The sequence below is a fragment of the Monodon monoceros genome, unplaced genomic scaffold, assembly GCF_005190385.1.
Source record: "Monodon monoceros isolate NGI ecotype Baffin Bay Population unplaced genomic scaffold, NGI_Narwhal_1 Super_Scaffold_3, whole genome shotgun sequence".
Lineage (NCBI taxonomy): Eukaryota > Metazoa > Chordata > Mammalia > Artiodactyla > Monodontidae > Monodon > Monodon monoceros.
The window spans coordinates 65,082,942-65,109,712 of record NW_021703780.1 but is presented as its reverse complement, the minus strand read 5'-3'; the positions used below and the strand labels follow the sequence as shown (position 1 = coordinate 65,109,712).

Genomic DNA, 26,771 nt, shown 5'->3' with positions numbered 1-26,771 from the left:
TCCTTCCCCATCTCAGCTTGCATGTCCCTGGCTTGCCCCAGTCCTTGTGTGCTTCCCTGACTGCTGTTGCCCCTGTGGGCCCTCAGTCCTGCACTGACGGTGGGGAGTGAGGCAGAGTGCTGTGGCCTTTTGCTGTGTGAGCCTGGGACACTCTCCATCCCTCTCTGGGCCAAATGGACTGCCCAGCTCTCCGGCCCTGAGCTGCTCCCTTGTTCCAGGCCTTGTCCCCTCCCCCCATCAGGCTACTGGGAGTAAATACTGGGCTGGACCTGGCACCCTAATTAAAGTGGATGACTGTTCACTGTTAGTCTAAGCGGGGAGGCACAGGCTTGCTGCCTCCCAGCCAAGAGCCCACTGGAAGGGAAGGGTTCCCCCCACCCCCGCCCTCGACAAAGAAAGGGAAGGGACAGCCCCATAATTAATAACCTCATTAACGAGCAGTATTTGGGCAGGGTCCCAAGACACACATAGTTGAGGCCGATGGATTTGGACTAATTTAAGCTTCAGCAGCACCAGCCCCTCCCCAGCACCAGGGGATCTCTGAGGATCCCTTGTGATAAGTGGGCTACCTTCGTCCTTGTGTGCATGGGTTGGGTGGGGGTAGGGTGGAGACGATGCTCCTGGGGGCCCCATGTTACACTAGGAGCCCCTTAAGCAGAATCACAAATCCACTGACGGTGAGCCTGTCCCTTTGAGTCCTGCATCTCAGTTTCCCTGCTTGTAAAGTGGTGGATGGCTAACTGGGGAGCCTTATTCCACGTGAATTGGCTGAGCCAGCATGCTCCCCTCTCCCCAGGCCTCTGTGCATCCCCCACCCCACTGTGGTTTGTGCAGTGCCAGGTCAGTGCTGACTGGTCTCCGTGCCTCTAGGCACTCTGATCTCAGGGGTCTGGAGTGGCTTGGCCCACTTGGCCTCTGCAGAGTGAATGACCTTGGCTAGACTTGCCCTCTCTTCTTGGGAGGCTGTGATCAAATCAAGGTTGGGGGCCCTACCCTGGGCTTTGAGTCCTGAAAAATGTTGAGGCCAAGAGTCTTCTCTCCTGAGCGGACAAGCAGGAAGGATGCTCTGGTCATCGGAGGCCCTACCTTTCCCAAGGAGTCTCCCCTGTGTCGGGGTCTCTTAGGTAGTGTAGGGAGTGCTGCAGCCCACCTAGAGGCCCCAGTCCAAAGAGGAGGTACAGCCATCCCACGCTTAATGAGCTGCAGGTCTGAGGAAGGGGACAGGATTCAGGGGAGAGCGGCCCCGCCACTCAGATGGGTCTGTGTGTGCATGAGTGTGTGGGGCAGTCATCCCTTCCGTGAGGCAGTGGTTTCCACCTGCTTCTGTTTGGGGTCCTGGAAGGTAGACAAGTGGTGAGCTTTATCTCCATTTTCCAGATGGGAAAACTGAGGCCTAAGAGGGCACATCGGGTCTAAGGTCATGGAGGAGCCAGGGCTGAATCTGGGCACTCAGTCTAGGTAGAGCGGGATATCCACAGAGTGGTCGGGGAGGACTCCTCGGGGGAGGTGGCTCTGGAGGTACCACGATCCTGGGGTGCAGCCTTGAGCTTCCTGCTGTTTGCAGCAGGACTGTGGCCTGGGGAGGGGTTGGCCATGTCCCAAGCCGTGCTTCAGCAGGGGCCACGACTGCTCTCTGAGCTTTGCGTGGCCTCTCCAGGCTGGAATGGGGAGTGACCCTCTTGCCTATCCACCGGTAATCCCGTGAGACGGGGCGAACCTGACACCCAGGCCCTCTAGACCAGCTCTCTTGGGCTCTCTTCATGTCTGTGTCTCTCTGTCTCTCCGTCTTTCTCTTAACCCCGCCTCCTGCCCTATCTTTCTTTCCCCTTCAGAAGACTGCTAAGGCACCAAGGTGGGAGGTGGCAGGCCAGCTGAAATATGATCAGAATAATTAAATAGCATTTTATTTTAAATCATTGCCTCCCCCAGAGCTGAAAGAATAATTGGCCAGTCCGTCACAAGGGAAGCAGGAGACCCGTGGGCCCCCACCATTGCCAAGTTTGGCTCATAGTACCCTTGGCAGCAAGTGGCGTCCCCTGTGACTGCTCCCCTGCACCCTTCACCTGCCCTAGCCTAGCCCTGCCCTGCCCTCCACTCCTCCCACCTCACTTGTTGTTCTACCCTCGGCATCTCCCCCTCTACGATGACTGCCTTGATTGAGCTGAGGGGAGAGCTGCGGACTGCTCTTAGGCCCCCAGTGGAATGGGGTTTATTAAGGCAGTCTGCCTGGCAGAGGAAGTCTGTAGCAAGGCTTTGATGGCAAGGAAAACGCCTCCTTGGGAGTGGTGAGAAGGCCTGCAGAGGTAGGTGGGGGTCCAGAGATCCTCGCCCCTACTGGGCCTTAGCCTCTCCTGGGCCTTCCCCTGTCTGCTCTTGAACAAAGCCCTCCCCTTTCCCTCTCGTCCCTCTGCAGGGTCCAGCCGCCCACACCTACCCTTGCCCTCTGAGGGTGAACGTGCAGTGTCACCTGTCTCTGTTTTTTTGATTTAATTATAGATGAGTTTTCTGCATAATTTATTCCAAAAGCCTGGATTATACTGTACAACTAAATCACATTCTGATCAACAGCTTCACGTATAAAATTAACAACTGGCAACAGTTTAAACTATGCTGTTGCATCTGTATACAGGCTCTTTCCCTCTTCTCTTCCCTCCCCTCCCCTCCCCTCCCCTCCCCTCTCCTCCCCTCCCTTCCCCTCCCTTCCTCCCCTCTCCCATCTTCCCTACCTCTTCCTCCCTGTCTTGGGGGGCCTGTGTATCTGGCCTCGGAGCTGGAGGCCTTCACTGCTCTTGTAGCTTGACCTGGGGCCTCCCCAGCCTTCTAGTGGGAGTCTTGATAGTTCTGTCTGCTAAAGGGGGTCCTCAGCTCTAGCTCCTCACTCCACATATGGATGATTTTGCTCCCTTGCCTAATGATGACACCTCCTCTTCCCTCACATACTCCTCTCGGTTCTGAAACATGCCCTGGAGACTAAAAGACCTGGAGTCCCACAGCAGCTGGTGTCATCTTCCTGCTGGGCTGCCCTCAACCCTCTAGCCCTGGGACACACACATCTTTGCCCTGTGCCTGCTCCCGGCCTCTCTCAGCCTGGGGAGCAGGGGGTTACAGGGAGCCATTAGGGAAACCCTTTCCACAGTTCCCTCCCTCTGTGCTCTCTCCCCCCAGCAGGCATTCAGGGAAGATTTTCTGAGCACTGGGAAGCGAGGAAGGGCTGTATTTGGTGAGCTTCTAGCCCTCAGGGGACTGCCCAATAATAATACTGCCCATCAAGGTTCCGTGTGGATTTGGCCCTGAAAGGTATTCAGCCAGTCATTATCTTCCCTGTTTATAGACCGGAAAGCTGAGGTTCCGAGGGGCAAGAACTCTCCGAGGTCACACAGCTGACAGAGGCAGCCTGTCCCTTAGGCTTCCCAGAGGCTGCATTGTCCTAGGAGGGTGGGGTCATGGAGCTGATGGAGCCAGGAAGACAGGTCTGGCTTCTCTCTGTAGAACATGGCTCCGCACCTGTCCTTGCCAGGGGCCTCAGTTTTCTTGTTTGTGAAATGGGGGCTCAGTGCCTGCACCCCACTAGGTTTGGGCACATTGGAGGACATAATGGTGTGAGGCTGTCATGGCCACACCAGACATCATGCCGGCTGCAGTCCCCGGCTGCACGTGCCTCCTCCCAGACACTCTCTCTCCTCACTGTCTTGCTAATTTGGCACTTAGAGACACTTGGAGATAAGCAGTGTCATCTCAATGAATCGCATGGAAAATCACAGGGATGTGGGGAGCCAGCAGGGGGGTCTACCCTGTTGGGGGGGTGACCTATGGGCCACACTGTCTGGCCAGGGAGCAATGGGAGATGCAGGCACCTGGGTCCATATTGATGGGACCCCAGGCAGGATTTGGTCAGTTTGCCTTTGACCCAGTGGCGCCATGAATCCTGATGCATCCCCCATCCTTTCAAAGCCCCCATGCCCTTCTGTTGGTGTGAGTATGACTGTGCCTGGCCAGGATTAGTACGGGCTTGGTGGGTGGTTTCTCCTGCCTCTGGGCAAGAACACTGCAGGTGCATAGTTGACTCCTGGCCTCCTGGGTCCCATGTGTCACCCCTTGGAACCAGCACTGGGACACCAGCCAAACTCTGGAACCCACAAATTCATGTCTCTGTGATGATGAAATGAATGATCTATCACGTTCTTTTAAACTCTTGGACACATATTGCCTTCCTAGTTGGGTTTGGTTTAGGTGAATGATCAGAATAACTTGTTTTCCCTGGCATCGTGATGGTGGGCATTGCAGCTGGGGCCTGGGGTCTACCCATCAGACCCACCGTGCCAGACCAAGGGCTAGAGCCACCTCTAGACCCCAGGAGGGTGTGCCTGTTCTGATGTGTCAGGGGTAGGCCAGTCCCTGTGGCCCATAGCAGCATCCCAGGCTCTGTCTCAGGAGCATAAAACAGCCACCTGACACACTGTCAGGTGCTTATGGCTCAGCCAGGGCCAAGCCATCAGCTCCCGGTGACCTGGAGCCAGGGGACAAGCAGGCTCTCCATTCTCTGCTGGGCTTCGCCCTCCCCCAGCAAAAAACCTCCCCTGGTGGTTGAGGCCTGATCACCCTTCATAGCCTGGCCTGCAGCCTGGCCTCCACCTGGGCTTGGGGTTAGCTTTTCCCCTGCAGTGGGGAGCAGAGGTGGGCATCAGGCTGTGTCTCAGCCAGCAACAAGCTGAAGCTGATACCTCTTTCTCTTTTTTTAAAAACTAGATTTTATTTATTTATTTATTTATTTATTTTTGGCTGCGTTGGGTCTTCGTTGCTGCACACGGGCTTTCTCTAGTTGCGGCGAGCAGGGGCTGCTCTTTGTTGTGGTGCACGGGCTTCCCACTGCGGTGGCTTCTCTTGTTTTGGAGCACTGGCTCTAGGCATGTGGGCTTCAGTAGTTGTGGCTCGCAGGCTCAGTAGTTGTGGCTCACTGGCTCTAGAGCTCAGGCTCAGTAGTTATGGCGCATGGGCTTAGTTGCTATACGGCCTGTGGGATCTTCCCGGACCAGGGCTTGGACCAGTGTCCCCTGCGTTGGCAGGCGGATTCTTAACCACTGCACCACCAGGGAAGCCCAATACCTCTTTCTTTTGATGTTGACTTTTTTTTTCTATCACGGTCCTGACATTCAGCTTGGCAAATTGCAATTAGTGATCCGCCCGCTTCCTGATCTGAGTTCCCATGCCAACCGATGCGGGCACACACAATGGCAAGGGCCCAGCCCCCAGCCACAGGGATATGGGGCAGGGGGCTGGGGTAAAGACTTTTAGCTTTTCTGACCCAGGGAGCTATAAGAGCCCTGGCCCCGAGTGGCAGTAGGGGTGGTGGGGAAGGTAGCAGGCCCAGGGCAGGAGTTGGGGCCAGACTCAATCTCCCGGATCCCATGGCTCCTGGGGTACCCTTCCAGAAGCTGGGGGCTGGCTTCACCCCACCCTTACCTGGCCTCACGGGATGTGCTTATTAACCTGTGAGCATATTTCAGTCTGTGTGGTAGTTCTCCTATGAGCCCTCCCGGGGAAGGCTTTGTTCTGTGTCTGGTGGGAAGGGGAAGTTGAGATGCCTTTCAGATGCATTAGGGCAGGGGCTTTGGTCACAGCAGAAAGTGCTTTTGGCAGTGTGGAGAGTGTCTCTGGCCGGCAGGCCCTGGCAAGCGCTGGTGTGATTTTGCTCACCTGATCTGGCACTGCCTAAAGTGGGATCACAGGTTAGAACCCAAGCCAGCCCTCTCCCCAGACACCATCCCTGTTCATGAGCGTGGGCTGAGAATACAGGACCTTGTGACCACCTGTCCATCCTGTCCCCTCACAGAGATCCCTGTGCAGCACCCTTGACCCTCCAGTTCCCATGTGTTCTTCTCAGACCCTACAAGGTGGCCCCAAATTATCCCCACTTTCTGGAGGAGGATAGTGAGACCCAGATAGGTTAAAGCGAGCTCAGCGTGGCACCAGTGCAAGGGAGACCTGCTCAGGCTGGTGGCTCTGGTGAAGGGCTCATGGGGCTTGCCAGGCCCCCAGAAAGGTGTGGGATAGTCTGAACTGGACCTGTGGGTAGACAGTTCACGTGGGGCATCTAGTGATGAGCCTCTGTTTACTAGGGTACTGGAAAGGCGAGGGCCGTCTGAGCAGGAAGCTCTCCATGTCCACGGTTTAAATGAGGCCCAGGGGGGCAGGGGCCTGCCCCAGGTTACACAGTGACTTGATGGTGGCAGCAGCTCTCATGTTGCCTCCCCTTACCTAGGTGCCACCCAGCCTTGGGGCAGAAGGCTCAGAGATCCAGCAGACACCAGGCTCACTCACGTCCCCTCCTCCCTGGTATCCTGAGTCCCCATGTTCAGAGGAGCAGCATCAAGGGCTGGCTCTTCACGGTGAAAAATAGTCTCCCTGCAGGCTTCTTGGAGCCGCTGGACTCCCTCAGTGCATTTAAACTATAATCTGCTCCCCTCCCTGGCTGTCCAACAGTACGTGAGGAGAGCCTGGGCCACCGGGTCCAGACTTCAAAGGGAATCAGAGGCACGCTCTGGTTCCCAGCCTCTGTTTCTCTTCTAGTGAAAATTGGGTTCTGAAGGGGCGGCTGCTGCGTGTCGCCTCTCGGTGGCTGGGGCGGGGCTGTTCCAGCCCCAGGCAGGTCCTCCTGACACTCCTCTCCTCTCTGCACACAGGATGCAGCACTGGGCCCGGCGCCTGGAGCAGGAGATCGATGGCGTGATGCGGATCTTTGGGGGTGTGCAGCAGCTCCGTGAGGTAAGCCTGGTGCCACTGGCTTTCCCTTTAGGGACCCTGTTCCAGCTGGAAGTGGGGGAAGGGCTTCAGCAATAAGGAGTGAGGAAAGCTTGGTGCAGTTGAGGACCCAGCGTGATGGGACACTGTGGACTCATGGGGGCAGGTGGCGAAACAGCTAGAGACACAGTGACTCCTTCGGGTCTTGGCCTGCTCTTCCCCAGGTCACAATGTTGAAGTGGTACTTAGTCGGCTCTGATGGGTAGGTGTTGGGCTTTTCAGGAGGGTGAGATCTGTTTTTGAGGCAGCATACGGAGTGGAGTCCAGGTCCTGGAGGGTCCCGTGGGTGTAGTTGTGCACGGAAGCCAGAGAGACTGTCCTCGCAATGAGTGGGGTGGCCAGGCCGAACAGCCCCGGAGAGCAGTCAGTGCCTTGAGCAGGCAGCACGAGACAAGTGGCAAGCGAGTGCTTGGTGAGATGAGGTATTGGGGGTGGGAGGGGTGATTGATTAGGCACGAGCGACCACATTCATCCTGGGAGATTATGTTAATATTTGAAATAGTGATGTGAAGAGCAAGCCATCCGTCACCCCCAGAAGGCTGCAAAATGTGTCGCTGTCGGGCCACAGGCTCCTGAGCTATCGCTCTTTATGTGGAAACGCAGAGGCTTGGAGAGCTGAGCTCTTGGAGTGCTTGGGGTGGGGCTCCCAGGTACGTGCTGGACTTTAAGGAGCTCTTACTGGAGGCTTGGGCCGGAAAGTGCAACCTGAACTGAACAGGGGGTTGTTGGGGATCTCGTACTGATGGTGGGCTTGGGCACAGCAGAGTAAGTGGGGTCCAGTCCAGTATTGGGGGTCCAGACCCCCGGCTTGGCGATTAGATACGCCACTGTGTTCCTGTGTCTCTCTTGGTCAGGGCCAGGTCAGCAGAGGTACGTCTGTGGGGCAGCTGCTATGAGGTGGTATCCTCGGGCCTTTCCCCATGCTTAGCTTGTAGCAGGTACCCAGGAAATGGGGGTGGCAGTGAATGTGTTGACATTGGCTGTGGATGTTGGACCTCTGGCACAGGATGGGGCTGACCAGGGGTGGCTAATGTGGTGGTAACATAGCTAGGAGGGGGAGTCCGGGTGGGGGTCTGAGCCATCAACTTGCTGGGGGTCCTTCCGCCCACCCCCAGTGGCCCAGCCTCTCTGAATCTCCCTTCCCTGGTTACTGGGCTTGAATTGCAGTAACCCCCATTGTACTCTCTTCCTGTGAACTTTCAATGACTCAGCCACACTTGGAGGCCGGCAGAGCTTTCCAGAGAAGGCACTGTAGGAAAAGCTGTTCCGGAACAGAAGTCAATTTATGCTCAGGAATAGCACCCAGCACTTACTAGGTTCTAAGTGGGCACTGCCAAGAGTGCAGCTATGTAGGTTAATGAAGAAATGAGAGTTCCCTGGAATGTGTGTAATGTGCCTCTCCAAGCTTCATATTGGGACATAAGATGCACCCCACATAAGGAGTTAACCATGCGCTTCCAGTCAAGAATCTTCTGTACTTTCAATCCTCAGCTCAAGGATACTGCTTATCTTATAGTCGTGGGCACTCAGACCCTAAAAGTTTGCCAGTGGGAAAATAACGTACACATTTCATGCCTGAGACTCAGGTCTGTCTGAACCATAGCTTCCTGGATGGTGCGGACCAGAGATGGAATCCAGCTCAGCATACCCACTGTGTGCTCCTGGGCAAGTCCTAGACCCTCTCTGATCCTCATTCTTGGTCCATGGCGTGGCTGGGAGGTCTGGCTGGAGGATGAGGTGGTGAGAATGGCAGGGGACAGGCTGACACAGATACACTTCTAGAAATCAAATCTGAATTTCCCTCATTGATCATTTTCATTCCCAGGATATGTTGTTCCCTTCCTTCCTTTCTGATGGGAGTTGAGTGATTCCAGACACTTTCACCAATGAGCACATCTTTCCCCACTCCCACCTTCCCAGTGGTTACCAAAGTCACGCAGCCAGGTACAGCAGAACTGGGGCTTGAACACAGGGCTCCTGACTCCTGTCCCAGGGCGCTGCTTCTCCTCTAGCTAGGCCTTCCCTCTTGGGGTGGGCAGGATGAGCCTGAGAAGGAGGGGAGCTGGGCCAGGTTTGGTGTGGCTATGGCCAGGCAGAGAAGTGCTGACCTGGCGTTCCGGGCTCCTTCTGGCATCCCTCTGCCTGTCGACGGCTGCCAGCTCTCCAGTGGCTCTCTGTCCTGCTCCAGTTTTTCTCACCTGCTTCCTTAGCCTCTTGTTTCCCACTGACAGCTCTGGGGCTGCTTCTTGGCACAGGACACCCCTGTGAGGTGGGCGGCCGGGGAGCAGGTGAAGAGTTCTAGAGGAAAAGGGCAACCCTGTGAGAGCAGGAGGGAGCCAACCGGCCCCTCTTCCCCACAACCCCTGGCACCCCTGACAAAGCCACCAGAACTCTCCTTCAAGTGCATATGAGAGGGCCCATGTGGCCAGCCCATGCCCTGAGAGCCAGGCTCTGAGAGTCAGGAGGACGCATGCATCGAAGCCCTGACCCAGCTGCGATGCTCCGTGGACCCTGGTACCACCTCTGCCGAGCTTATGGCCTCAGTCCCCATTAGGGCCGCCCCTCTCCATGCTTCCTCGATGGGCCCCCAAACACCTTGCCACTGGGGTGATCCTTGGCTTTCTTCCCCAACATGGCTGCCCTCTCCACCAGCCCCAGTCCTAGAGGCAGCCCGACCCCCGGAAGCTGGGTGCCATAGAGCTGGCAGCTGCAAGAGTTCAGAAACTGCAGACGGTGGCATTTAGGAGCATTTTCCTTGTCTTGGCACTTTCCTCCTCCCGACCTCACCACAACCCCATGGGGGTGTGGTTGGGTGCAGACTGTGGCCCATTTACAGGCTGGACACCGTGGCACACCTTGGTGGAGTGTGGGGGCTGTCTGCAAAGACGCTGTCACATTTCCTCATCTAACCCCAGGGCCAGCACAGAGTAGGAGCGCCCACTGTGGCCTGGTGCTCCTGAGCCGTGCCCCACCGGGTAAACCCAGCCCCGCCGGCCCTGGCTTACTCCTGCCGTGAACAGGCCACAGAAGTATGGGCTCTACTGCAGTCTGCCCCCTCCAGGGCCCCTAGAAGCTGAGCGAGGTCTCCTAAACCCCTTTCCTACCCTCGCCCATCAGCACCATATTGTCATCCTTTGGGGGGACAGCAGAGAGCATATGCTTGGGCTCTGAGCTCATTCACATAATGAGGTTGATCAGGATGAATAACTCATCAGGTGCCTGGGGGTGCACGGGGGACCATGTGGAGACAGCCTGTCTCCCCACTCTGAAGCCCAGGTCACTCTGATGGGTACAGCCAGGGACCTATTCCCTTCTGACTGGGTGTCCAGGGTAGAAAGGGAACAACTCCGGGGACCTTGTGGGAAAGCAAAGCAGGACAAATTATAGTCAGACAGGAGGAAGAACCAGTGGCTCATCAGGTGCACCAGCCCTGGGACGGATTCCTGATTTGGGTGAGACACCTTCCGTGGAGGGTCTCTACAGAAGGAAGTGAGAAGATCCTCTGTCTGGGGTGGGGGTCGGGGGTGAGGAAAGTCTGTCTGGCTAGAGCTGGTATGGGAGCAGAGACGTGGGATGGTCATGTCTGTGGACTACAGGCCGTCCTCTGGGAAAGCTCAATCCAAGTCTGGACCTGTGGGAGCATTTCTCAGTCCATATCAACCCCCACACGTGTCTCAGGGCAGAAGTGGCTCAGAGCCCTGCCTACGTCCCTGGCTGCTTCCGCCCCCGTGACGGCCTTAGCCCGGCTGTATGCTGCTAGTCACTCGTGGGGAAACCAAGGTGTGGTTGACTGTCTTTACCCACCAGTCCCATCCTGGAGCCCTGACTTGCTAGCCCTGGGTAGTGGTGGGGTTGGTGAGAACTATAAAGGCAGAGGTGCAGGCCTGGGGCGGTCCCTGCCCTGGACTGCTGAGCTGCATCCACAGAGAGCGAGACCCCAGGACTCAGAGATCCCTGACCCCAAGTCTCCTGCTCCCCTCCCCACGGCTGTGCTTCTCTGGACAGTCATGGTGAATCAGACAAATGCTGTTCATGTGTCCCCACTTCTGTGGGTAGCCAGAAATGGGATTTTTGAACCAGTGACGGCACCATAGTCCTAGCCCATCTTGTCTGCCCCTGGCCATGCCCGCACCGTGTCTGCTCAGTGCTCCCTGGGAATGTGTAATTAATATTTGCAGAGTGCCACATCTGGAGCTGGCTCCAGGCAAGGACCAAAATCTGGCCACATTGAGGACCCCTTTTCTGAGGGGCTCAGGGAGGCAGGAACAGGGCCCTCCGCAGGTACCCTTGAAACAGGCTTCTCCCAGGACTTTCCTGGTGGTGCAGTGGATGAGACTCCACGCTCCCCGTGCAGGGGGCCCAGGTTCAATCCCTGGTGAGGTAACTAGATCCCACATGCATGCCACAACTAAGCGTTCACATGCCACAACTAAGGAGCTTGCCTGCCATAACTAAGACCCGGTGCAACCACATAAATAAAGAAAAACAGCCTTCTCCCCGTTCCTCCACTTCCACACCCCGCTGGTACCGCCAGTTCCTGAAACACATGCGCTGTCACACACTGGCTCAGGGGGTGCTGGCCAGAGCTGTGTTTGGCTCCCCTTCGGGGTAAGGGGTCCTCTCTGGGCATCTCAGGTGGGATCAGCAATGTCCAGGAGTGCTAGGGAAGCTCAGAACGCTAGAGGGGCAGCAGAAGAGGATGAAGGAAGTTGGGGTGGGGGAAGGTGCCAGGGGACAGAAGCAGCCCTGAGAGGGCCAGAATGGGAGTTCAAGTTGTTGTGACCCCCAGACCTACAGTTGGTCCTTCTATCAAAGCACTGTGGTTCACATGTGTCCCAAGAGTCAGTCCACCTTGGCCAGGTGGACCTGCACTCACGCAGGACATGCATGGTTGTCCCAGCTAATGTGCTCAGTCCGGAGAGTGGTGGTGAGGGAGACCCACCCAGGCCCATCACACTCCCTCCCCAGGGTTACTGGAACCTCCAAACCATCATCCTAGGGGCTCTGCTCCTGGTGCAGCACCCCCCTCCTCCAGCCACCTCCCGCTGAGGCCCAGCGGCACCCTGCTCTCTCCTAGTGTAGATGATTGGGGTGTGGGGTGCGTGAGGAGGGGGTGGGCGGGGCGCGGGTGTGAAGTGTGCCGCTGGGTAGAGATTGCTGCCGCTCGCCTCTCTAAAAACCCACATATATTGTTCTTTAATGGAAAGTTAATTGTCTTATTATTCCTTCCATATGGTCCTCTTGCTCAGCACCCAGCAGGGATGCATGGGACTGAGGGGGGGCTCCTGGGAGGGCGTCTGAAACGTGGTGAGGCTGCCACGTGAGCGTAACTGGATATACTGAGGCAGAGCCATTGGAGCCTGGCGGAAGCCCTTCCTGGACCCCTCTTTGTCCCCCTAGCCCAGCCTGCTCCTCACCTCTTTCCTTCCCATGTCCTGCCCTGGGGGTGGCCTCTTCTGGCACCACCTCCCCACTGTAAGTTCTGGGAATGCTCTCTCCCGAGCCCTGTGCGGGGAGATGGAGGGTGGTTGTTGCCCTCCTGCTTGCCCCTCCCCGCACATATTCCGTTGTTGCCTGAAGGAGAAAATTCCATTTTTGAGAAGCTTTTCAAAAGCCAATTCATCTGTGGCAGGAGCTCCTGCCTGACGGCCAACTGACTGGCTTTGGTCTCCTACACCTCTTCTACATGTCCCCCACCAGAGAGGGGGCACGGGGAGGTCAATGTTGGGGGAGGGCTGCCCCAAGACATCTGGCCCAGGGGCCCTGGCTCATGTTGGCCATGCCTTCCATGGGCACCAGCTGCCTGGAGCCACCCCCAAGCTGATGGCTCCTCTGGGGCTGCTAAGCTGAGCCAGCAGTTGTGCCCTTCTCAGCCCCTCCCCCTCCCAAGGCCTCTCCTCCTCCTCCCCAGAGTGTGAGGGTGTTAGGTCAGAACAGCCTCACAGCAGGTGGAGGATACAGTGACAGGAAGGTCCCCAGAGGGGCATGCCTGGGTGGTCGCATCTCTGGCTAACTCAGAGCCCCTTGCTTCTGGAGTCTTGCAGGGGAAGACAGGGGCAGGGAGCCCTGCTAGGAGGCTTCAGGGTTCTGGGACAGCCTCAGCAAAGAGCTGTTGCCCAGGTTCCTGTGGAGGTTGTCGGTGCGGAGGGAACAGGTCTATGGGAGAGGCATCTCTGCGTGGGATCAGCAGACCCACACCTGGTGATACAGGCACGGGAGAGGGGCCAGCAGCTTCCATCTTGTGCCAAGAGGTCACCGTGGGGCCACATCTGAGGTCATCTCCCAGAGGATAGAGAATGGCTCAGGGCAGGAGAGAAGAGCTATGTCTTCTGAGCTGCTACAGCTGGCAGGTGGCAGAACTAGAATTTGAACCTGGAGCCTGTGCCGTGGGCCACACTGAATGGTGGGTGGTAGAGGAAAGACTGAAGTGCGGAGCAATGGCAGAGCTGGGCCTCCCCGTACCGTGGGACCTGGCACATGTTGTCCTGCCTCTCTGAGCCTTGGTTCCCCCATCTGTGACATGGGGATCCGAGCCCCTGTCCTCAAGGGAGCAGGGGCAAGGAAGGGCTGCAGACAGAGCCCTGCAAATGTGGGGGTGCTTTTGTGACCCCCTCCACTATCGGTTGCCTGCCCTTCCAGGAGTTAGTTATAGTTTTAGAAAATTCCGGTGCCCAAAGTGTCACCTTTGCTTGCTGAAGCCCAGGAGTTTGGAAATTGGTTTCCTCTTCCCTGCCCTGTTGTTAGTCCTGTTTGGGCTGCTATAACAGAATACCATAAACTGGGTGACTTACACACAACAGAAATTTCTCATGTTTCTAGAGGCTGGGAAGTTCAAGATCCAGGCATCAAAAGATTTGGTGTTTGGTGAAAGCCCACTACCTGGCAGCTGTCTTCTCACTGTGTCCACTCGTGGTGGAAGGGATGAAGGATCTCTCTGGGGTCTCCTTTATAAGGCACTAATCCCATTTACAAGGGCTCTACCCTTATGACCTAATCACCTCCCAAGGGGCCCACCTCTAAATGCTATCACAATGGGGATTGGGTTTCAACATATGAATTTGGGGGGGAGACACGAACATTCAATCTGTAGCACCTTCTGACCATGACATCTTTGGGGGACCTTACTGGGAGAGACACAAAGGCCACAAGAGCTTGAAGAAACAGGGCCTATGGGCCACGGAAGGGAACCAGCTGCAGAGGCACCCCCTGGGGAGGAAGCAGGTGGGGGTGAAGGGAAGGGCATCTGCACCCAGAAGAGGCCTGTGAGTCTGTTTCTCAAATCAGCCACCCAGTCGGCAGCTTGTCTCCCAGGCCCTGTGGACTCAGCGAAGGGCACCGGGCTGGGCTGGCCTTGGAGTAGGGGTGGTAGGAAGCCACCAAGCTCTGGGTTCTTGAGGGTGGCAGCTCTCGGACTGAGGTCCCTCAGTTTAAGAAAGAGACGATCTCAGAGGCATGATCAGAACCGTACCAGCAGACAGCGCCGCTCTTTCTGGAAGTTTTGGTTGAGAACCGGTGGCTTTGCTGCAGGCCCCTCCCATGAAGTGGATGCCCCTCAATCCTTCCGTCTTGGGAATCTGGGCTGTTTGTCCAACTTTCCTAAGGCAAGGCCCACCTCCCACGGCAAGGGTTCTGATAAACACCTTGGCTCTCTTCTGGGGTCCCCAGGGAGGCTGACCTTGCAGCAGAACAGCTGGGGGTCAGCTCCGATGGGACCAAGTGCTTGCAGATTGTTGAGGAGAGGCCAGAGTGTACTCCCTTCTCCCCTGGCCTCTGCATCCACCTCTGGAGAGTGATGGAGCTGCATGTCCAGAGCCGGAGGCTCAACTGGATAATCAAGGGTGGGAGATGGGGGATGGAGTAGAGGACCGAATGGGTTTCCATGCTGGGCCTCCGGGGATGGCTGACCCCATCTGCATTCCTCCGCCCTCCTCCACCCCCATCCATGGCTGGATCAGTGGCAGCCACGGGGACACTTGCCTGAGATCCGTGGGGCCCCAAGCATTTGGCAGAGGCAGAGAAGTAATTGGTTCTGACAAACCACAGCTGGCCCCAGGGGCAACATGAGCAGCATTTACCATGACCAGGCAGGACATGGAGGCTCAGCCTGGCCTCCCTCCACCTTCTCTGAGCATGGCTCCCCTCTCCTTGTGAGTGCAGATCTGGCGTTTGGAGAAGGTTACAGAGCCCCAAACTCCCCATCTTTCCTATACCTCTCTCTCAGTGCTGGAAGCTGGCTGGCTGGAGGTGGGGGTTGGGGGGATGAGGACAGGGGGTAGATCCTGGGCAGACTCATCAGGCCCCCTCCCCGTCCATCCTTGGGTTCCCAAGAATCAGGGAACCAAGTGACTGACCCTAGGACTTTTTCGCCCTAGCCTCAGGATGCAGAGGCAGGGGCTGGGCCCCCACCTGAGAGGATGTGCAGTCTGGGTGGAGAAACAGGCTGTGCACACACACAGGGTGCACATATACATACATGCCTGCAGTGTACAAACATACATATATGTGATATGTGGTCCACAAGGTTTGGCATGGAGTAGGTGCTCAGCTAGTAACTCTTCAGTGGATGGATTAGCAAAGGGGCAGGCATCTGAGGACTGAGACGGGAGGGATTGGGGGGTCTAACCCGCCCCACAGAACAGTGGGAACCATCCAGACCACCTAGGGGAACTGAGGCCCAGTGCACCAAAAAGGTGGAGCTTCAGTGCCAGATGCCCTGAGAGAAGTAAACTTGCATAGGGTCTGCCAGGCTTGGCCCACATAGAGGGTCCCTGACTGCTCTTTGTGAGGGAATGGAGGGTGCAGGGGCTGAGGGGAGGGCCCAGGGGAAGAGCTGGCTGCACTGTGTTCTGGCACTCAGATGTCAGGCTGGGGTGAGGGAGGCTGGGCTATTCCCGGAGTGACTCAAAGGCCTGGCCAAGGTATGTGGCCTGGGCAGGAGGAGCCTTTAGGCCTCCAGCCATCCATGTGTGCTCCCCGCCCCCCCACTAGCCTTCCCAGCTTCTTCCTCCTACTCCACTTGCCTCTCTCGTCACTCATCCCCCTTCCCTCCAGGCCTCTCCCCAGTTTTAAACCCAGCCCACAGCTCCCTCCCCAAGGAAGCCCTCCAGATCAGTGCTGAGGCCAGTGGTGTCCCATGCTCCCCTCCCTTCTGCTTTTGCATCCTTCGGGTACACATAGGAGGCAGGAGATGCCAGGGACCTCTGGTGGGCCCAATTCAGTCTTCCCATCATATGGGGTAGGGAGACCATGACCAGAAGGGCAGGCTCATCATGCCCGGGCCTCACAGGAGTCCACCTGAACACAGGCAGTCAGACCTAGAAGGCAAGTAGCCCTTGGTGATTCTTGGTCCCGTGACTCACTGGGAGACACAGTCTCTGACCTGCAGAGGCTTTGTGAGGTGGGATGTGGCTGGTCAGGTGTGGAAGAGAGACGAGAGAAGTGTGATGCTGCGTGTGGGAATGTATGTGCACATGTAGACGAGAACACGTGAACCTGTGTGTGTGCATGTGCTGCCAGCGGGAGCGTGAGCAGGTGAGGTTTGTGTGTCTGTGGAAGGGAGTGGCTGCGCCTGCACGAAATGCTGCATGTAGGGGCATGACCAGGCACGTATGTTTATGTGTGTGTGTGAGAACGTGTGATCCCACATGCATGTGTGCTTTGTGGGATGTGTGACCAGGCAAGCATATACGTGCGTGTGTATGTGGTGAGTGCAGAGTTCTGCATGCTCTGTGTGCAGGTGTGAGCAGGCACGCTTACAGGCCAGGGTGGGACTGCAGAGAGGCAGGTGCCGCGAGCTCTGTCACCCGAGCAGGCGAGAACTACTTAACCGATTAATTAGTGAAGCTGAGAAATCTCAGTTGTGGGTGAGGAGCTCACACACACACACACACACACACACGCGCGCGCGCGCGCTCGCATGCACGCGCCATGTCCCCATGCACAGTGCACATCCCCCCAAGTCGCTTTGCCTGACCCTGTGCTCAGCAGCCCTGCAGGGGGGCAAGGTGCCAGTTGCTTGTGGATCTGTGTCCTCACACCCCTGTGTATCCGTGCCCTGGGCTGCTGGACCAAGTGACCCCTGTGGAGAGCACAGCCTCGTGCAAGCTGTCCGTCCTCAGTGCCCCCAGTCAGTGGTGAGGCCGCCCACACTTTGTCCCCGTTTCACAGATGAGAGAGCTGTGGCTGGTAAGGGGCACTGGGCAGGAGCCTCATTTCCAGGTTCTGGGCCTCCTGGTGAGGGGGAGCAGCCCTTTCTGCCCTGGGCTGGGGTCCACTGAAGTGCTGCCTTCATCGGGGTAGGGGGAAGAGTATGGGTGCCTGTAGGCTTAGAGCTGAGCTAGAGTCCACGGGGAGCTTCCTACAGCTCAGGACAGGCCACTCCTACCTGCAACCCCCAGGTGCCTTGTCACCAGCCAGCTTCCTCCACAGGCCTTGCAGGCAGGCACAGGGGCCTCATCCCTCCCACCCCACAGCCTGCTGACTGCTTTCTCTCTCCTGTCCCTAGAAAGGGAGAGCCCCATGCTCCCCAGCTCCCATAGCCCCGTGTGCCTCCCCATCAGCATGATTGTAGCTGCCTCTTTTCTGAATCTTCCATTCGAGCGCAGCTCCTGGGGCACCGATGGGGTTTGTCGGGCTTGGCCCTGAGGCCCAGAGTCTCACTTGATGCTGACTCTTGGCAGGCAGGCCTGCCACCCACTCCTGCTGCCCCTCGCAGACCCCAGGGGCCTACTGCTGTTTGCCTTGTCGTGCAGGAGACCTGGAAGCCGGGTCAGGTAGCGGCCAGTTGCCTCCTGATCAGGTATTGACAGAGGAGCCTTCCTTATGCTCCATTACAGACATGGAATAAATTGGTGTGCCGTGAATTTATTCTTTTTAAAAAGGGACTTTCACACTGGGGAAAACTTTTTATAAGAACATTTATATAAAAAGCAGTTACTGTGCCTGTAATTTTTATGTATTTTCTCCCTTCCCTCGCCGCCTTTGTGTTTGAACGTGACCGCCTCCGGGGCAGCTGCAGTCTGGCTCCCTGGCCTCCTGGCTACAGCCTACCGCCTGCTGGAGCGCCTGCGCCTCCTCCTCCCGGAAGGCTGCGGATGCAGGGCCCGGCCCCGCGGGAGTGCGGGCTCCGGGAGCACGGCTGGGTGGAGTTATGTTCAGAACTAGATGCTTTCGAAATTTTCTCCCTCTTGCATCTCTGTCCTGAGGTTGCTCTGTTTCCAAGGCTGGCATGGCCCTTCCGGGCCCCTCTTGGCAGCAGCTGAGCCCTTCAAGGCACCTACTTCCCGGCAGCCTCAGGGCCCTGTTCCATGAGGGAGGAAGTGGTGATGTGGGAGCAGGTATTTTCCCTCCCCAGGAGCCACTAACCTGGCACCTTCCTTCCCCAGCCATTATTGCTCTCACACTCGATGCATTATGTAAATTGTCTCTGTTGCTAAGTGGTGGAGGAGCTGCTCAAGGGGAACGGAGGTCTGGAGCCTTCTGGGGAAAGGCAGGAGACTGGCCCTGAAAACTCACTGATCCGTGTCAGGGAGGGTCTGGCAGCCTCCCAGCTTAAGCTAGGCCCCCTGGGGCTTGCACTGTCTCCGCCCCAGAGCACAGCTTGGTGAGGGTGGTGGCTGCACCCCACGGCAGACTGAAGGCCGGGTGGGCTCCCTCACTGGACAGGGACGTCAGATTGGACCTTTGCCTCCCTCCTCCGATGGGCTCCCGGGGTAGGACACGTGCCCCTCTGCTGCCCAGGGAGGCGTGCTTCTCCCACCCGCACAAGTTTCAGCAGCAGCATATTTGCCCTCAGAGCCTCCTCAGAAACCCTTGGCAGAGCTGGAAATGTTATGTCGATCTGTGGGACTGGGTGAACCACCCCTCGCCTCCTGGAGACCCTGGGGCTCCTTCTGCAGTGAGCGCCCAGTGAACTCGGGATACAAAAGGGTGAATTTTGGAGCAGCACCACACGCTAGGGCGCCAGCGAGTCCTTGGGTCCCCAAGGGTCTGAGATCTCAATGAGGCATGTAGTGGCATGAAGGTTCCTGGACCTGGGCAAGACCTCAGTGACGGACAGGGCTCTCCTGGGTACTCACCTGGCTTTCCACCTTCCGTTTTGAGACACAAGATCTGTTGGGGGCCCCCGCCCACCGAGAGAGCCAAACACTCTGGGATTCTTCCAGACTGAGCTGGACTCTCATCTGAGCTTGTACTTTGCATGAGGCTGGTGGGTGCAGACTTCACACTTGTCATCCCCCTCCCTGGGACTGAGGGGCCCCTGGGGAGGGATGTTTGTTCAGTGCAAGGGGGCCACTGGAAGGAATCACAGATTTGTGTGTTTCCTGGAAAATTTGGGATTCCAGGGAGGGTGTGAGGTTGGCAAAGACATTGGTAGCCCACCCAGCCCACTTCTCAGGTAGTAGTTTCTCTCTCCACCCCTCCCCAGGCATGGCTGTCTGTGGCTCTGTATGAGATGGACCACATGACCCTGGCACAGGCTTCAGCAGAGGTTGATGCAAAGGGAGTGAGTGCTTCCATGGCCTCACAGACGTTGTGGAAGACTCGGAGCTTCTTCCTCCCTACCCAGCACAGTCCCCCACTGTCCCCAGGATGATTGGCATTCTCTCCCAGACCCTTGTGGTTTGCTGGCCCTCAACTTGCTTTCTGATTGCTGCCAACTTTGGGGAAATGGAGGAGTGGGGACGAGGTGTCATCAATGCCGAATTGGTGTTTTAGTCTAAGGACCCTGGTTTGTGTACTCCGCTGATGAGGGAATTGAAGCACTGAACTGTCTTCATTTGTGGTAAAAGTTAACAGAGGTGATGACAGTGCTGTCAACAGAGCATAATGTCAGCTGCTGCCTGTCTGCAGGCCAGAGGCTGGAGTCAAAGCAGTCAGTCTCCTGTCCCTGACTCCTCTGTCTTCATTATTCTCCCCTCTCTCTCCCCCCCTCCCATCCTTCTCCCCCTCACCAATTCTTTTCTTCCTTTCTTATTTTTTTTTTTCCTTTTTCTTACGTTTCTAGATGGATTTTTAAAGTCAGGGTTTGTAAATCAGCATCACCCTCATACACGGTGAAAAGTCATAGTTTTACCAGGCGTGTTGTGTTAGGAGCACAGCAACCCCCTCCTCTCCACCTCCAACTCCCCAGAGGCTGTCGCTTTCTAATCTCAGAGCTCCATACCTCTAAATGACATACTTATGTCGCTACTTCATGATTGTTCAGTTTTAGGCATTATCCATGGACATCCACTGGGGAGTGGAGGACATAGCTCTCCTCCACCACCACCCACCACCCCAGTGTCATATTGTGATATGGCAGGTCAGGACTCAGTGTTAACATTGTATTGATGGGGCAAATGCTGTTCAGAACTGTGTGACTCGTAATGCACACTTTGGGGTACAATTTTTACATTTTTTTCCTGCAGGTAACAACTGTCTGGTATTTGTCTGTTTGCTTAGTTTTCTGTGAACCTTTACTAATTCTGCCCCAAACTCCCTGTCCTTCTATCTGACCTCTTCTCATACATGCACGTTATATCTGGTGTTCTGGGTCACTGCCCAGAGAAGTCTTGTCTGGAGCCTCCTGACTTGTGCCTGTGAACAGAGCCTGTGACTCGGACATGTGCCAGGAATTTCCTTCACCTCTCTTCTGAGTTGGAGTCCCTTTTTCTGCATACTGTAGACTCCTCTTCCTTGGCGTCTGATTTTCTCCCTTGGTGCGTAGAGAACATTTTCAATTAGCATCCTGAGCAAAGGTACATGGGAGCCAGACTTCAGGGACTTTCATGCCTCAGAAAGCCTGCCCTCTCCCCCACACCTGGCAGAGATTTTAGGTGGGTGTGGAAGTCCAGGGTGGAAACCATTTGCCTCAGAATTTCTAAGGCAGCACTCCATTCCTTCCAGCTTCCTGAGTTGCTATGCGAAGGTCCAGTATGGTTCGGATTCCCAATCCATTGTGTGACCTGATTTTTATCTCTAGAAACTTGCAAATTTTTTCCCTGTGCCAAGTGTTCAGAAATTCCACCCTGATATACCTTGGTGGGGTTTATTATCATTCCTTTAGTGGACATTTGCAAACTAGATTCTTGTGTCCTTCAGTTCTGGGAAGTTTTCTTGAATGATTTCTTTGACTATTTCCTCCCTTCCCTTTTCTCTGTTCTCCTTCTAGAACCTTTAACTCAGATCCTTTTCTTTTTTTCTGTTTTCTCTCCAGTTTTCCAACTGTGTGTCTTTTTATCAGATTTCTCAATTTTATCTTCCAACCTTTCTGTAGTGTTTTACATTTTGTTACCTTATTTTTAATTTTCAGGATCTCTTCTTGGTCCTTTTAAAAAATAACGTCTTGCTCATATTTCATTGATGCCATTGATTCTGTCAGCTCTGTGAGGATGATAGCTTAAAAAAACTTTTTGTCTTGAAATAATTTTAGATTTACAGAGAGGTTGCCGAAATAGTACAGAAATTCCCTAACCCTTCACCCAGTTTCCTTTAAAGTTATCATCTTGCATAACCACAGTACAAATATTAATGAAGAAATTAACATTGGTACATTAATACTAACCAAAGTGAAAACTGGATTTGGATTTCACCAGTTTTTGCACTAGCCTCCTTTTTTTAAACCATGATCCAATCCAGAATCCCACATTGCTTTTAGTTGTCATGTGTCCTTAATCTCCTCCAATCTCTGGCAGTTTCTATGTCTTTCCTTGTCTTTCATGACCTTGATACTTTTTTAAAAGTCCTGGTCAGTTATTTTGTTTACTGTCCCTCAATTTGTGTTTGTCTAATGTTTTCCTATGATTTGACTGAGGTTATGCATTTTTAGGAAGTACACCATAGAAAATAATGTGTCTTTCTCAGTGCATCATATCAGGGAGAACATAATGTCAGTATATCTTATTATTGGTGATGTTAACTTTGATCATTTGGTTAAGCTGGTATCTGCTTGGTTCTCCTTTTCCCTTTGTAATCAGTACATTTCTTGGGGGAAACTTTGAGACTATGCAAATATCCCATTTCTCTCAAACCTTTGCCCATTAATTTTAGCATCCACTGGTAGATCTTGCCTGCAGTAATTATTACTGCAGTGGTCTCATGGTACTTTTCTATTTCTCTCATTCTTCTACATTTATTAATTGGCATTCTTCTGTAAGGAAGAACTGTCCCTTCTCCCTTGTTTATTTATTTATTTGATTATTTATTTATGTCAGTTTGGACTCACGAATACTTATTCTATGGGTGGTAATTCAATATTATAATTTTCTTGCCCAAATTATTCTAGCTTTGGCATTGGGAGTTCTTCTAGGCTGGCTCCTGTGCCCTTTTGACATGCCCCTGTCCTTATTTGATCACTTCCTTACTTTTTGTTACCACAAGATCTTCAGCTCATCTTGTATTTTCCCTGGAATCAGCCACTTCTCAAGGAGTTCTGGTTCCATTTATTGGTGAATGGTATTTAGAAATCAAGATCTGGGTGCTGAGTGTGCTCACTGCTGGTGGGATGTCAGTGCTTCTAGACTCTCTCACAAGGAGAACTAGGAAATATGTGTATGTATAGCCCATGTATACACACATACCTATAATCACATCTTTATCTGTCTCTCTGTATATACATTTACAACAATGAGTCTATACTGAAACCTTGGACTCCACTCCAGCACAAAAGGGTTCATTGATGTCTTCCTCCATTCCTTTCTGGTGACTGCTTTCTCCAACAGTGAGAAATCCAGTTCTCATTATCTGCAATATATTTATTTCTTCAACCCTTGTATACACAACTTATAGCATTTTTTTTTACACTTCCATCTCCCCATGTAGCCCAGGTTCCTTCAGGTTTTTGTTTGTTTCTTTTGGTCTCTGACTTCTTTGGGCCTGTCTCCCCCCAGTGTTTGGGCTTCCAAATGGTCTGCTCGTATTTAAGCAGACAGAGAAGATAATGTGATAGGAGCTGAGGAGTGGGATTAACAACCCTCTGGACCTCAAGTCAAAACACCACCAAAGTACAGAGCACTGAGGTGGAGGTGGGACTCTAGGCATGGTGGGGGGAACCTTGGGGTTTATCGTGGGTACTCTGGCCATATTGCCCTCCTTGGCTGCAGGTTCCCCAGAGAAGTTTCTCTCAGTCTCCTATTGGGGGTTTCAGGGCTGTGTCTTTGGAGTTCCCCAACATTTTTTAAAATCTCTTCATTGGAGTATAATTGCTTTACAATGTTGTATTAGTTTCTGCTGTACAACAAAGTGAATCAGCTGTATGTATACATATATCCCCATATCCTCTCCCTTTTGAGCCTCCCTCCCACCTTCCCTATCCCACCCCTCTAGATGGTCACAAAGCACCGAGCTGATCTCCCTGTGCTATGCAGCAGCTTCCCACTAGCCGTCCATTTCACATTTGGTAGTGTAAATATGTCAGTGCTACTCTCTCACTTCATCCCAGCTTCCCCTCCCCACCCCCCCCGCCACGTCCTCAAGTCCATTCTCTACGTCTGTGTCTTATTCTTGCCCTGCCACTAGGTTCATCAGTACCGTTTTTTTAGATTCCATACATGTACGTTAGCATACGGTAGTTGTTTTTCTCCTTCTGACTTACTTCACTCTGTATGACAGACTCTAGGTCCATCCACCTCATTACAAATAAGGAGTTCCCCAACATTAACCTACTGCCAGCAGAGGTAAGCCTTCCACAGCCTGCTGAGTCAGTCACCCATGGTCCATCTGCTTCTAGCTTCCAAAATGTTCCTGGTGCCTCCTCCACATGTTCTTTGGCCCATGGGTTTTTACCATTTTGAATAGCCCTTTAGTTTTGTTTCAGGGAGTTTTGAGAAAGAATGAAAATTTAATCCACCTGGCACCACTGCTTTCACTCCCTTGTAGCAACTGAGCCCTTACTATTTGTTCGCCGAAATACATGTAGGGCCCCGGCCAGCGAATAGATGAACAGGAGGTTCTCTGGCTGAGGGAGGTGGCAAGCCAGGGCCGGCCTCCTGACGTCCCTCTCACTACCTGTGACCCTCCACACAAGCCCAGGGGCCCCCTGCCTACTGCCTAGGGCTCCAGAGAACACAGTTTGAGAACTGCTGCCCTGTGTCTGGGAGTGTGTCAAGCCCAGGGCTTGGCTTGGGTTTAGCAGCAGGGAGCCTCTGGGAACAGAGGAGGGGGGATTAGGGAGGAGGGGGATTAGAGAGGCAGGGGACTCAACCAACGTCACAAGGAACTTGAGTAGCCTGGGTCTCTCCCTGTAATCAGGTGCCCTTCATCCTGAGCCTCAGTTCCCCTATCTGTGTGGTAGGAAGCCCCAGCTGGGCTGGCTGACAGAGTCAGCAGTGGGGAAGAGCTTGGCTGATAAAGTTCTGACTTGGTTGACAACATGCCAGCCATTCCCTGGGTGGCCCCCCAACAGCACCGTCTTTGCACTCAGATGGGGTTACCTGGGCGGTAGGTACCAGCAAGTGGGGTTACCTAGGCCACCCATGACCAGGGCGGAGTACTACCCTGAATCTGGCTGGTGGCTGAGGGCACATCCCTTTGGGGTGGCTCCCAAAGACACAGCCCAGCCTGTTCTGAGTGAGTCAGGGTCCTCTCTTCAGCTCAGTCCCAGGTCTCTGAGCCTCCCCAGGGCCATGCTCTTGCCCTCATTGTTACATCTGCCTGGGACGCCTTCCTCAGTCCTCACTTCAACCCACTGAAATTGAGCTCCTTCTCCCAAGGCTGGGGGAATGGGCCCCTAGCAGGGTTTGGGAGCAATCAGACCAAAAGAAACCCCCTCACAAATCAGGTAACCTGGGCCTCAGTTTCCTCATCTGTGAAAGAGGGAGAGTTGTCTCTGCCTTCAGGGTCACGCTGAGATAAAAAAGGATGTGAAGTAGCTGCAGGTAACAAAACCAAACCCCTTGTATGTTGATGCAGCAACACAGGGACATGGAGCTGCAGGAGCAAGAGGCTGGACTGGGGCTAGAGGCCGGGGACGAGACTGGGGGCCAAAGGCTGGAGCAGGAGGCAAGGACTGGACCAGAGTACCAGGGGTCAAGGGATGGACTGGGGGGCCAGGAAAGGCTGGGCAGTGCAGTGCCTTCTAGAAGCGGGCCCACAGGCTATTTTTGAAAAGCTCCGAGGAAGGTTACAGAGTAACTTTTTGCAGGCAGCCGCTGGTTACCAGGAAGGATATTTAGCAGGAAAGGAGGCCTCAGTCCCAACTTCCCTGCTGGCATTTTGGGAGATTGGGTGAGCTGGACCACCTGCCAGAGCCCAATTTATTGCTTTATGTCCTGGCTTCTTTCTGTGAAGGATAGGATGGGAAAAGGGCACAGAAGGCCTTCAGAACTCTGAGACTGCAGCATTCTTGGGGAGGCTACAAAGAATGTCGTGAAGGGCATGGGACTGGATCAGAGACCAAGTCCTGGTCTTGGCTGTGCCTCCTCTGACCTCTGTGGGGTGATCTTGGGCACGTGACTTCCCCTGCCTGTTTTTTAGTTTTCTCATGTAAAACCAGGTAGGGGGACAGGACACTGTCCATGTTTCTGGTTTGGGGCAGGTAGGCACAGCAGGTGGACAAAGGACTGAGTGAGGAGGGGCAGAGTATAGGGGGCAAGCCTGGGAGCGCATCAGGGTTCCTGGCAGGTCCTCAGTCCCTCAGATCATCTTAGCCAATCGCTGGGGGAAATAGAGGCCCAGAGAGGGCACGGACAGGCCCTCAAACACACAGCAGGGTGGTGGCAGAGCTGAGGCCAGAACACAGGTATTCACCCCATCCCAGGCCAGTGGGTGAAAATGGTGAAATGACAATGTCGTCCTGGCTGCAGTGGGCAAGACACATCTCTTTAACAGACTCACTCAGCCTTTCCAGGAGCTAGTCCCATCCCCTGAATGTGTGAGCCTCTCCCATTCCCCACCCTACCAACTTTGCCCCTTCTTGCCCTGGGCAGCTTTTGTTTCCTGGGAGCCAACCACAGAGATTCAGGTTAAGTGCTAATTAAAAGCCACCAGCCTCCCTTCTGCAGAAGCTGAGCCCCCTCCATCAGCACACAGCCCAGGCTAGTCCTTCTTCGTCATTTCTAGCCTTTGGCAAATGATTCCACATCACTGTGCCTCAGTTTCCTCATCTGTAAAGCAGGGATAACATTCCTTGCCCTGCCTCCCTCCTGTGGCATCGTGAGGTTTAAAGGACACATACCATGTGTGTAACTCGGTCGGGACTACAGACATAAGGCCACCTGGATGATGGGTGAGACCCGCCTTCCTGGGCAGGGTCGTAGGATGCTGCCCAGGGGTCAGTCAGAAGTTGAGGATGCTTGGCACTGGTGACAGGCATGGATAGATGGGGGCAGAGTGTGGTGAGGATTGGTGGGGGGAGCATGCGGGCCCGAGTGTCTGTTTTGCTGATTGCTCCTTTTGCTTTCAAGGAGATTAAACTATTTTTAGTCTGCGCCACTGCTGGTGAGACGCCGGAGGAAGCCTTTCCTTCGCCGAGATTTTCTGGAAGCTGCCAAGTGTGGTCTTCAACTCCATTCTGGGAGCCTCCCCAAGCAGGCGGGAGGGGACATCACTGTCTGGGGGTTGTGGGGACAGGTTGGTGCGTTGTTGCTCCCCAAGGTCCTTGCTGCGCTGGCCTCCAGAGCTGCACGGCCCCAGACTGTGGAGACCAGTAATCTGATGCGCCCGATGTTTGTAACGCTGTGTTTAAAAAAAGTAATTTATTTTCTAATTATTCCTTGTCTTGCATAACTGTGCATCGCCAAAGTGTCGCTATTTAAAATATTTATCTCTCTACGCCGCAGGAGCAGCTTTGAAGCGTGGAGGGGGAAGAAATAAAAGTCCGCGTGCTGGTCGCAGGCATATTACTTTGACTCGTCCTGGCAGTGTGGATGTCTCCCTGTAAATACATTTATTTTTCATTAGGATGTTTCTGAGCTTGTGGCCCCCAGAGAGCCGGAGTGATTACGCTGTCCATCTGTGAGAGATGCCATAGAGAGGTGCTCGTGGAATGAGGTCCA

General features: G+C 54.5%; 1 protein-coding gene across 5 annotated transcripts in view; it reads left to right on the top strand.

The window, feature by feature from the left end:
* Positions 1-26,771, top strand: part of CACNA2D2 (calcium voltage-gated channel auxiliary subunit alpha2delta 2) — a 138,238-nt gene that overhangs the window by 18,964 nt on the left and 92,503 nt on the right. For all 5 annotated transcript variants that reach the window (XM_029242944.1, XM_029242943.1, XM_029242942.1 and 2 more), the window contains exon 2: positions 6,681-6,762. In XM_029242944.1, coding sequence (XP_029098777.1) covers positions 6,681-6,762 — 82 coding nt within the window. The remainder of the gene's footprint in view (positions 1-6,680; positions 6,763-26,771) is intronic.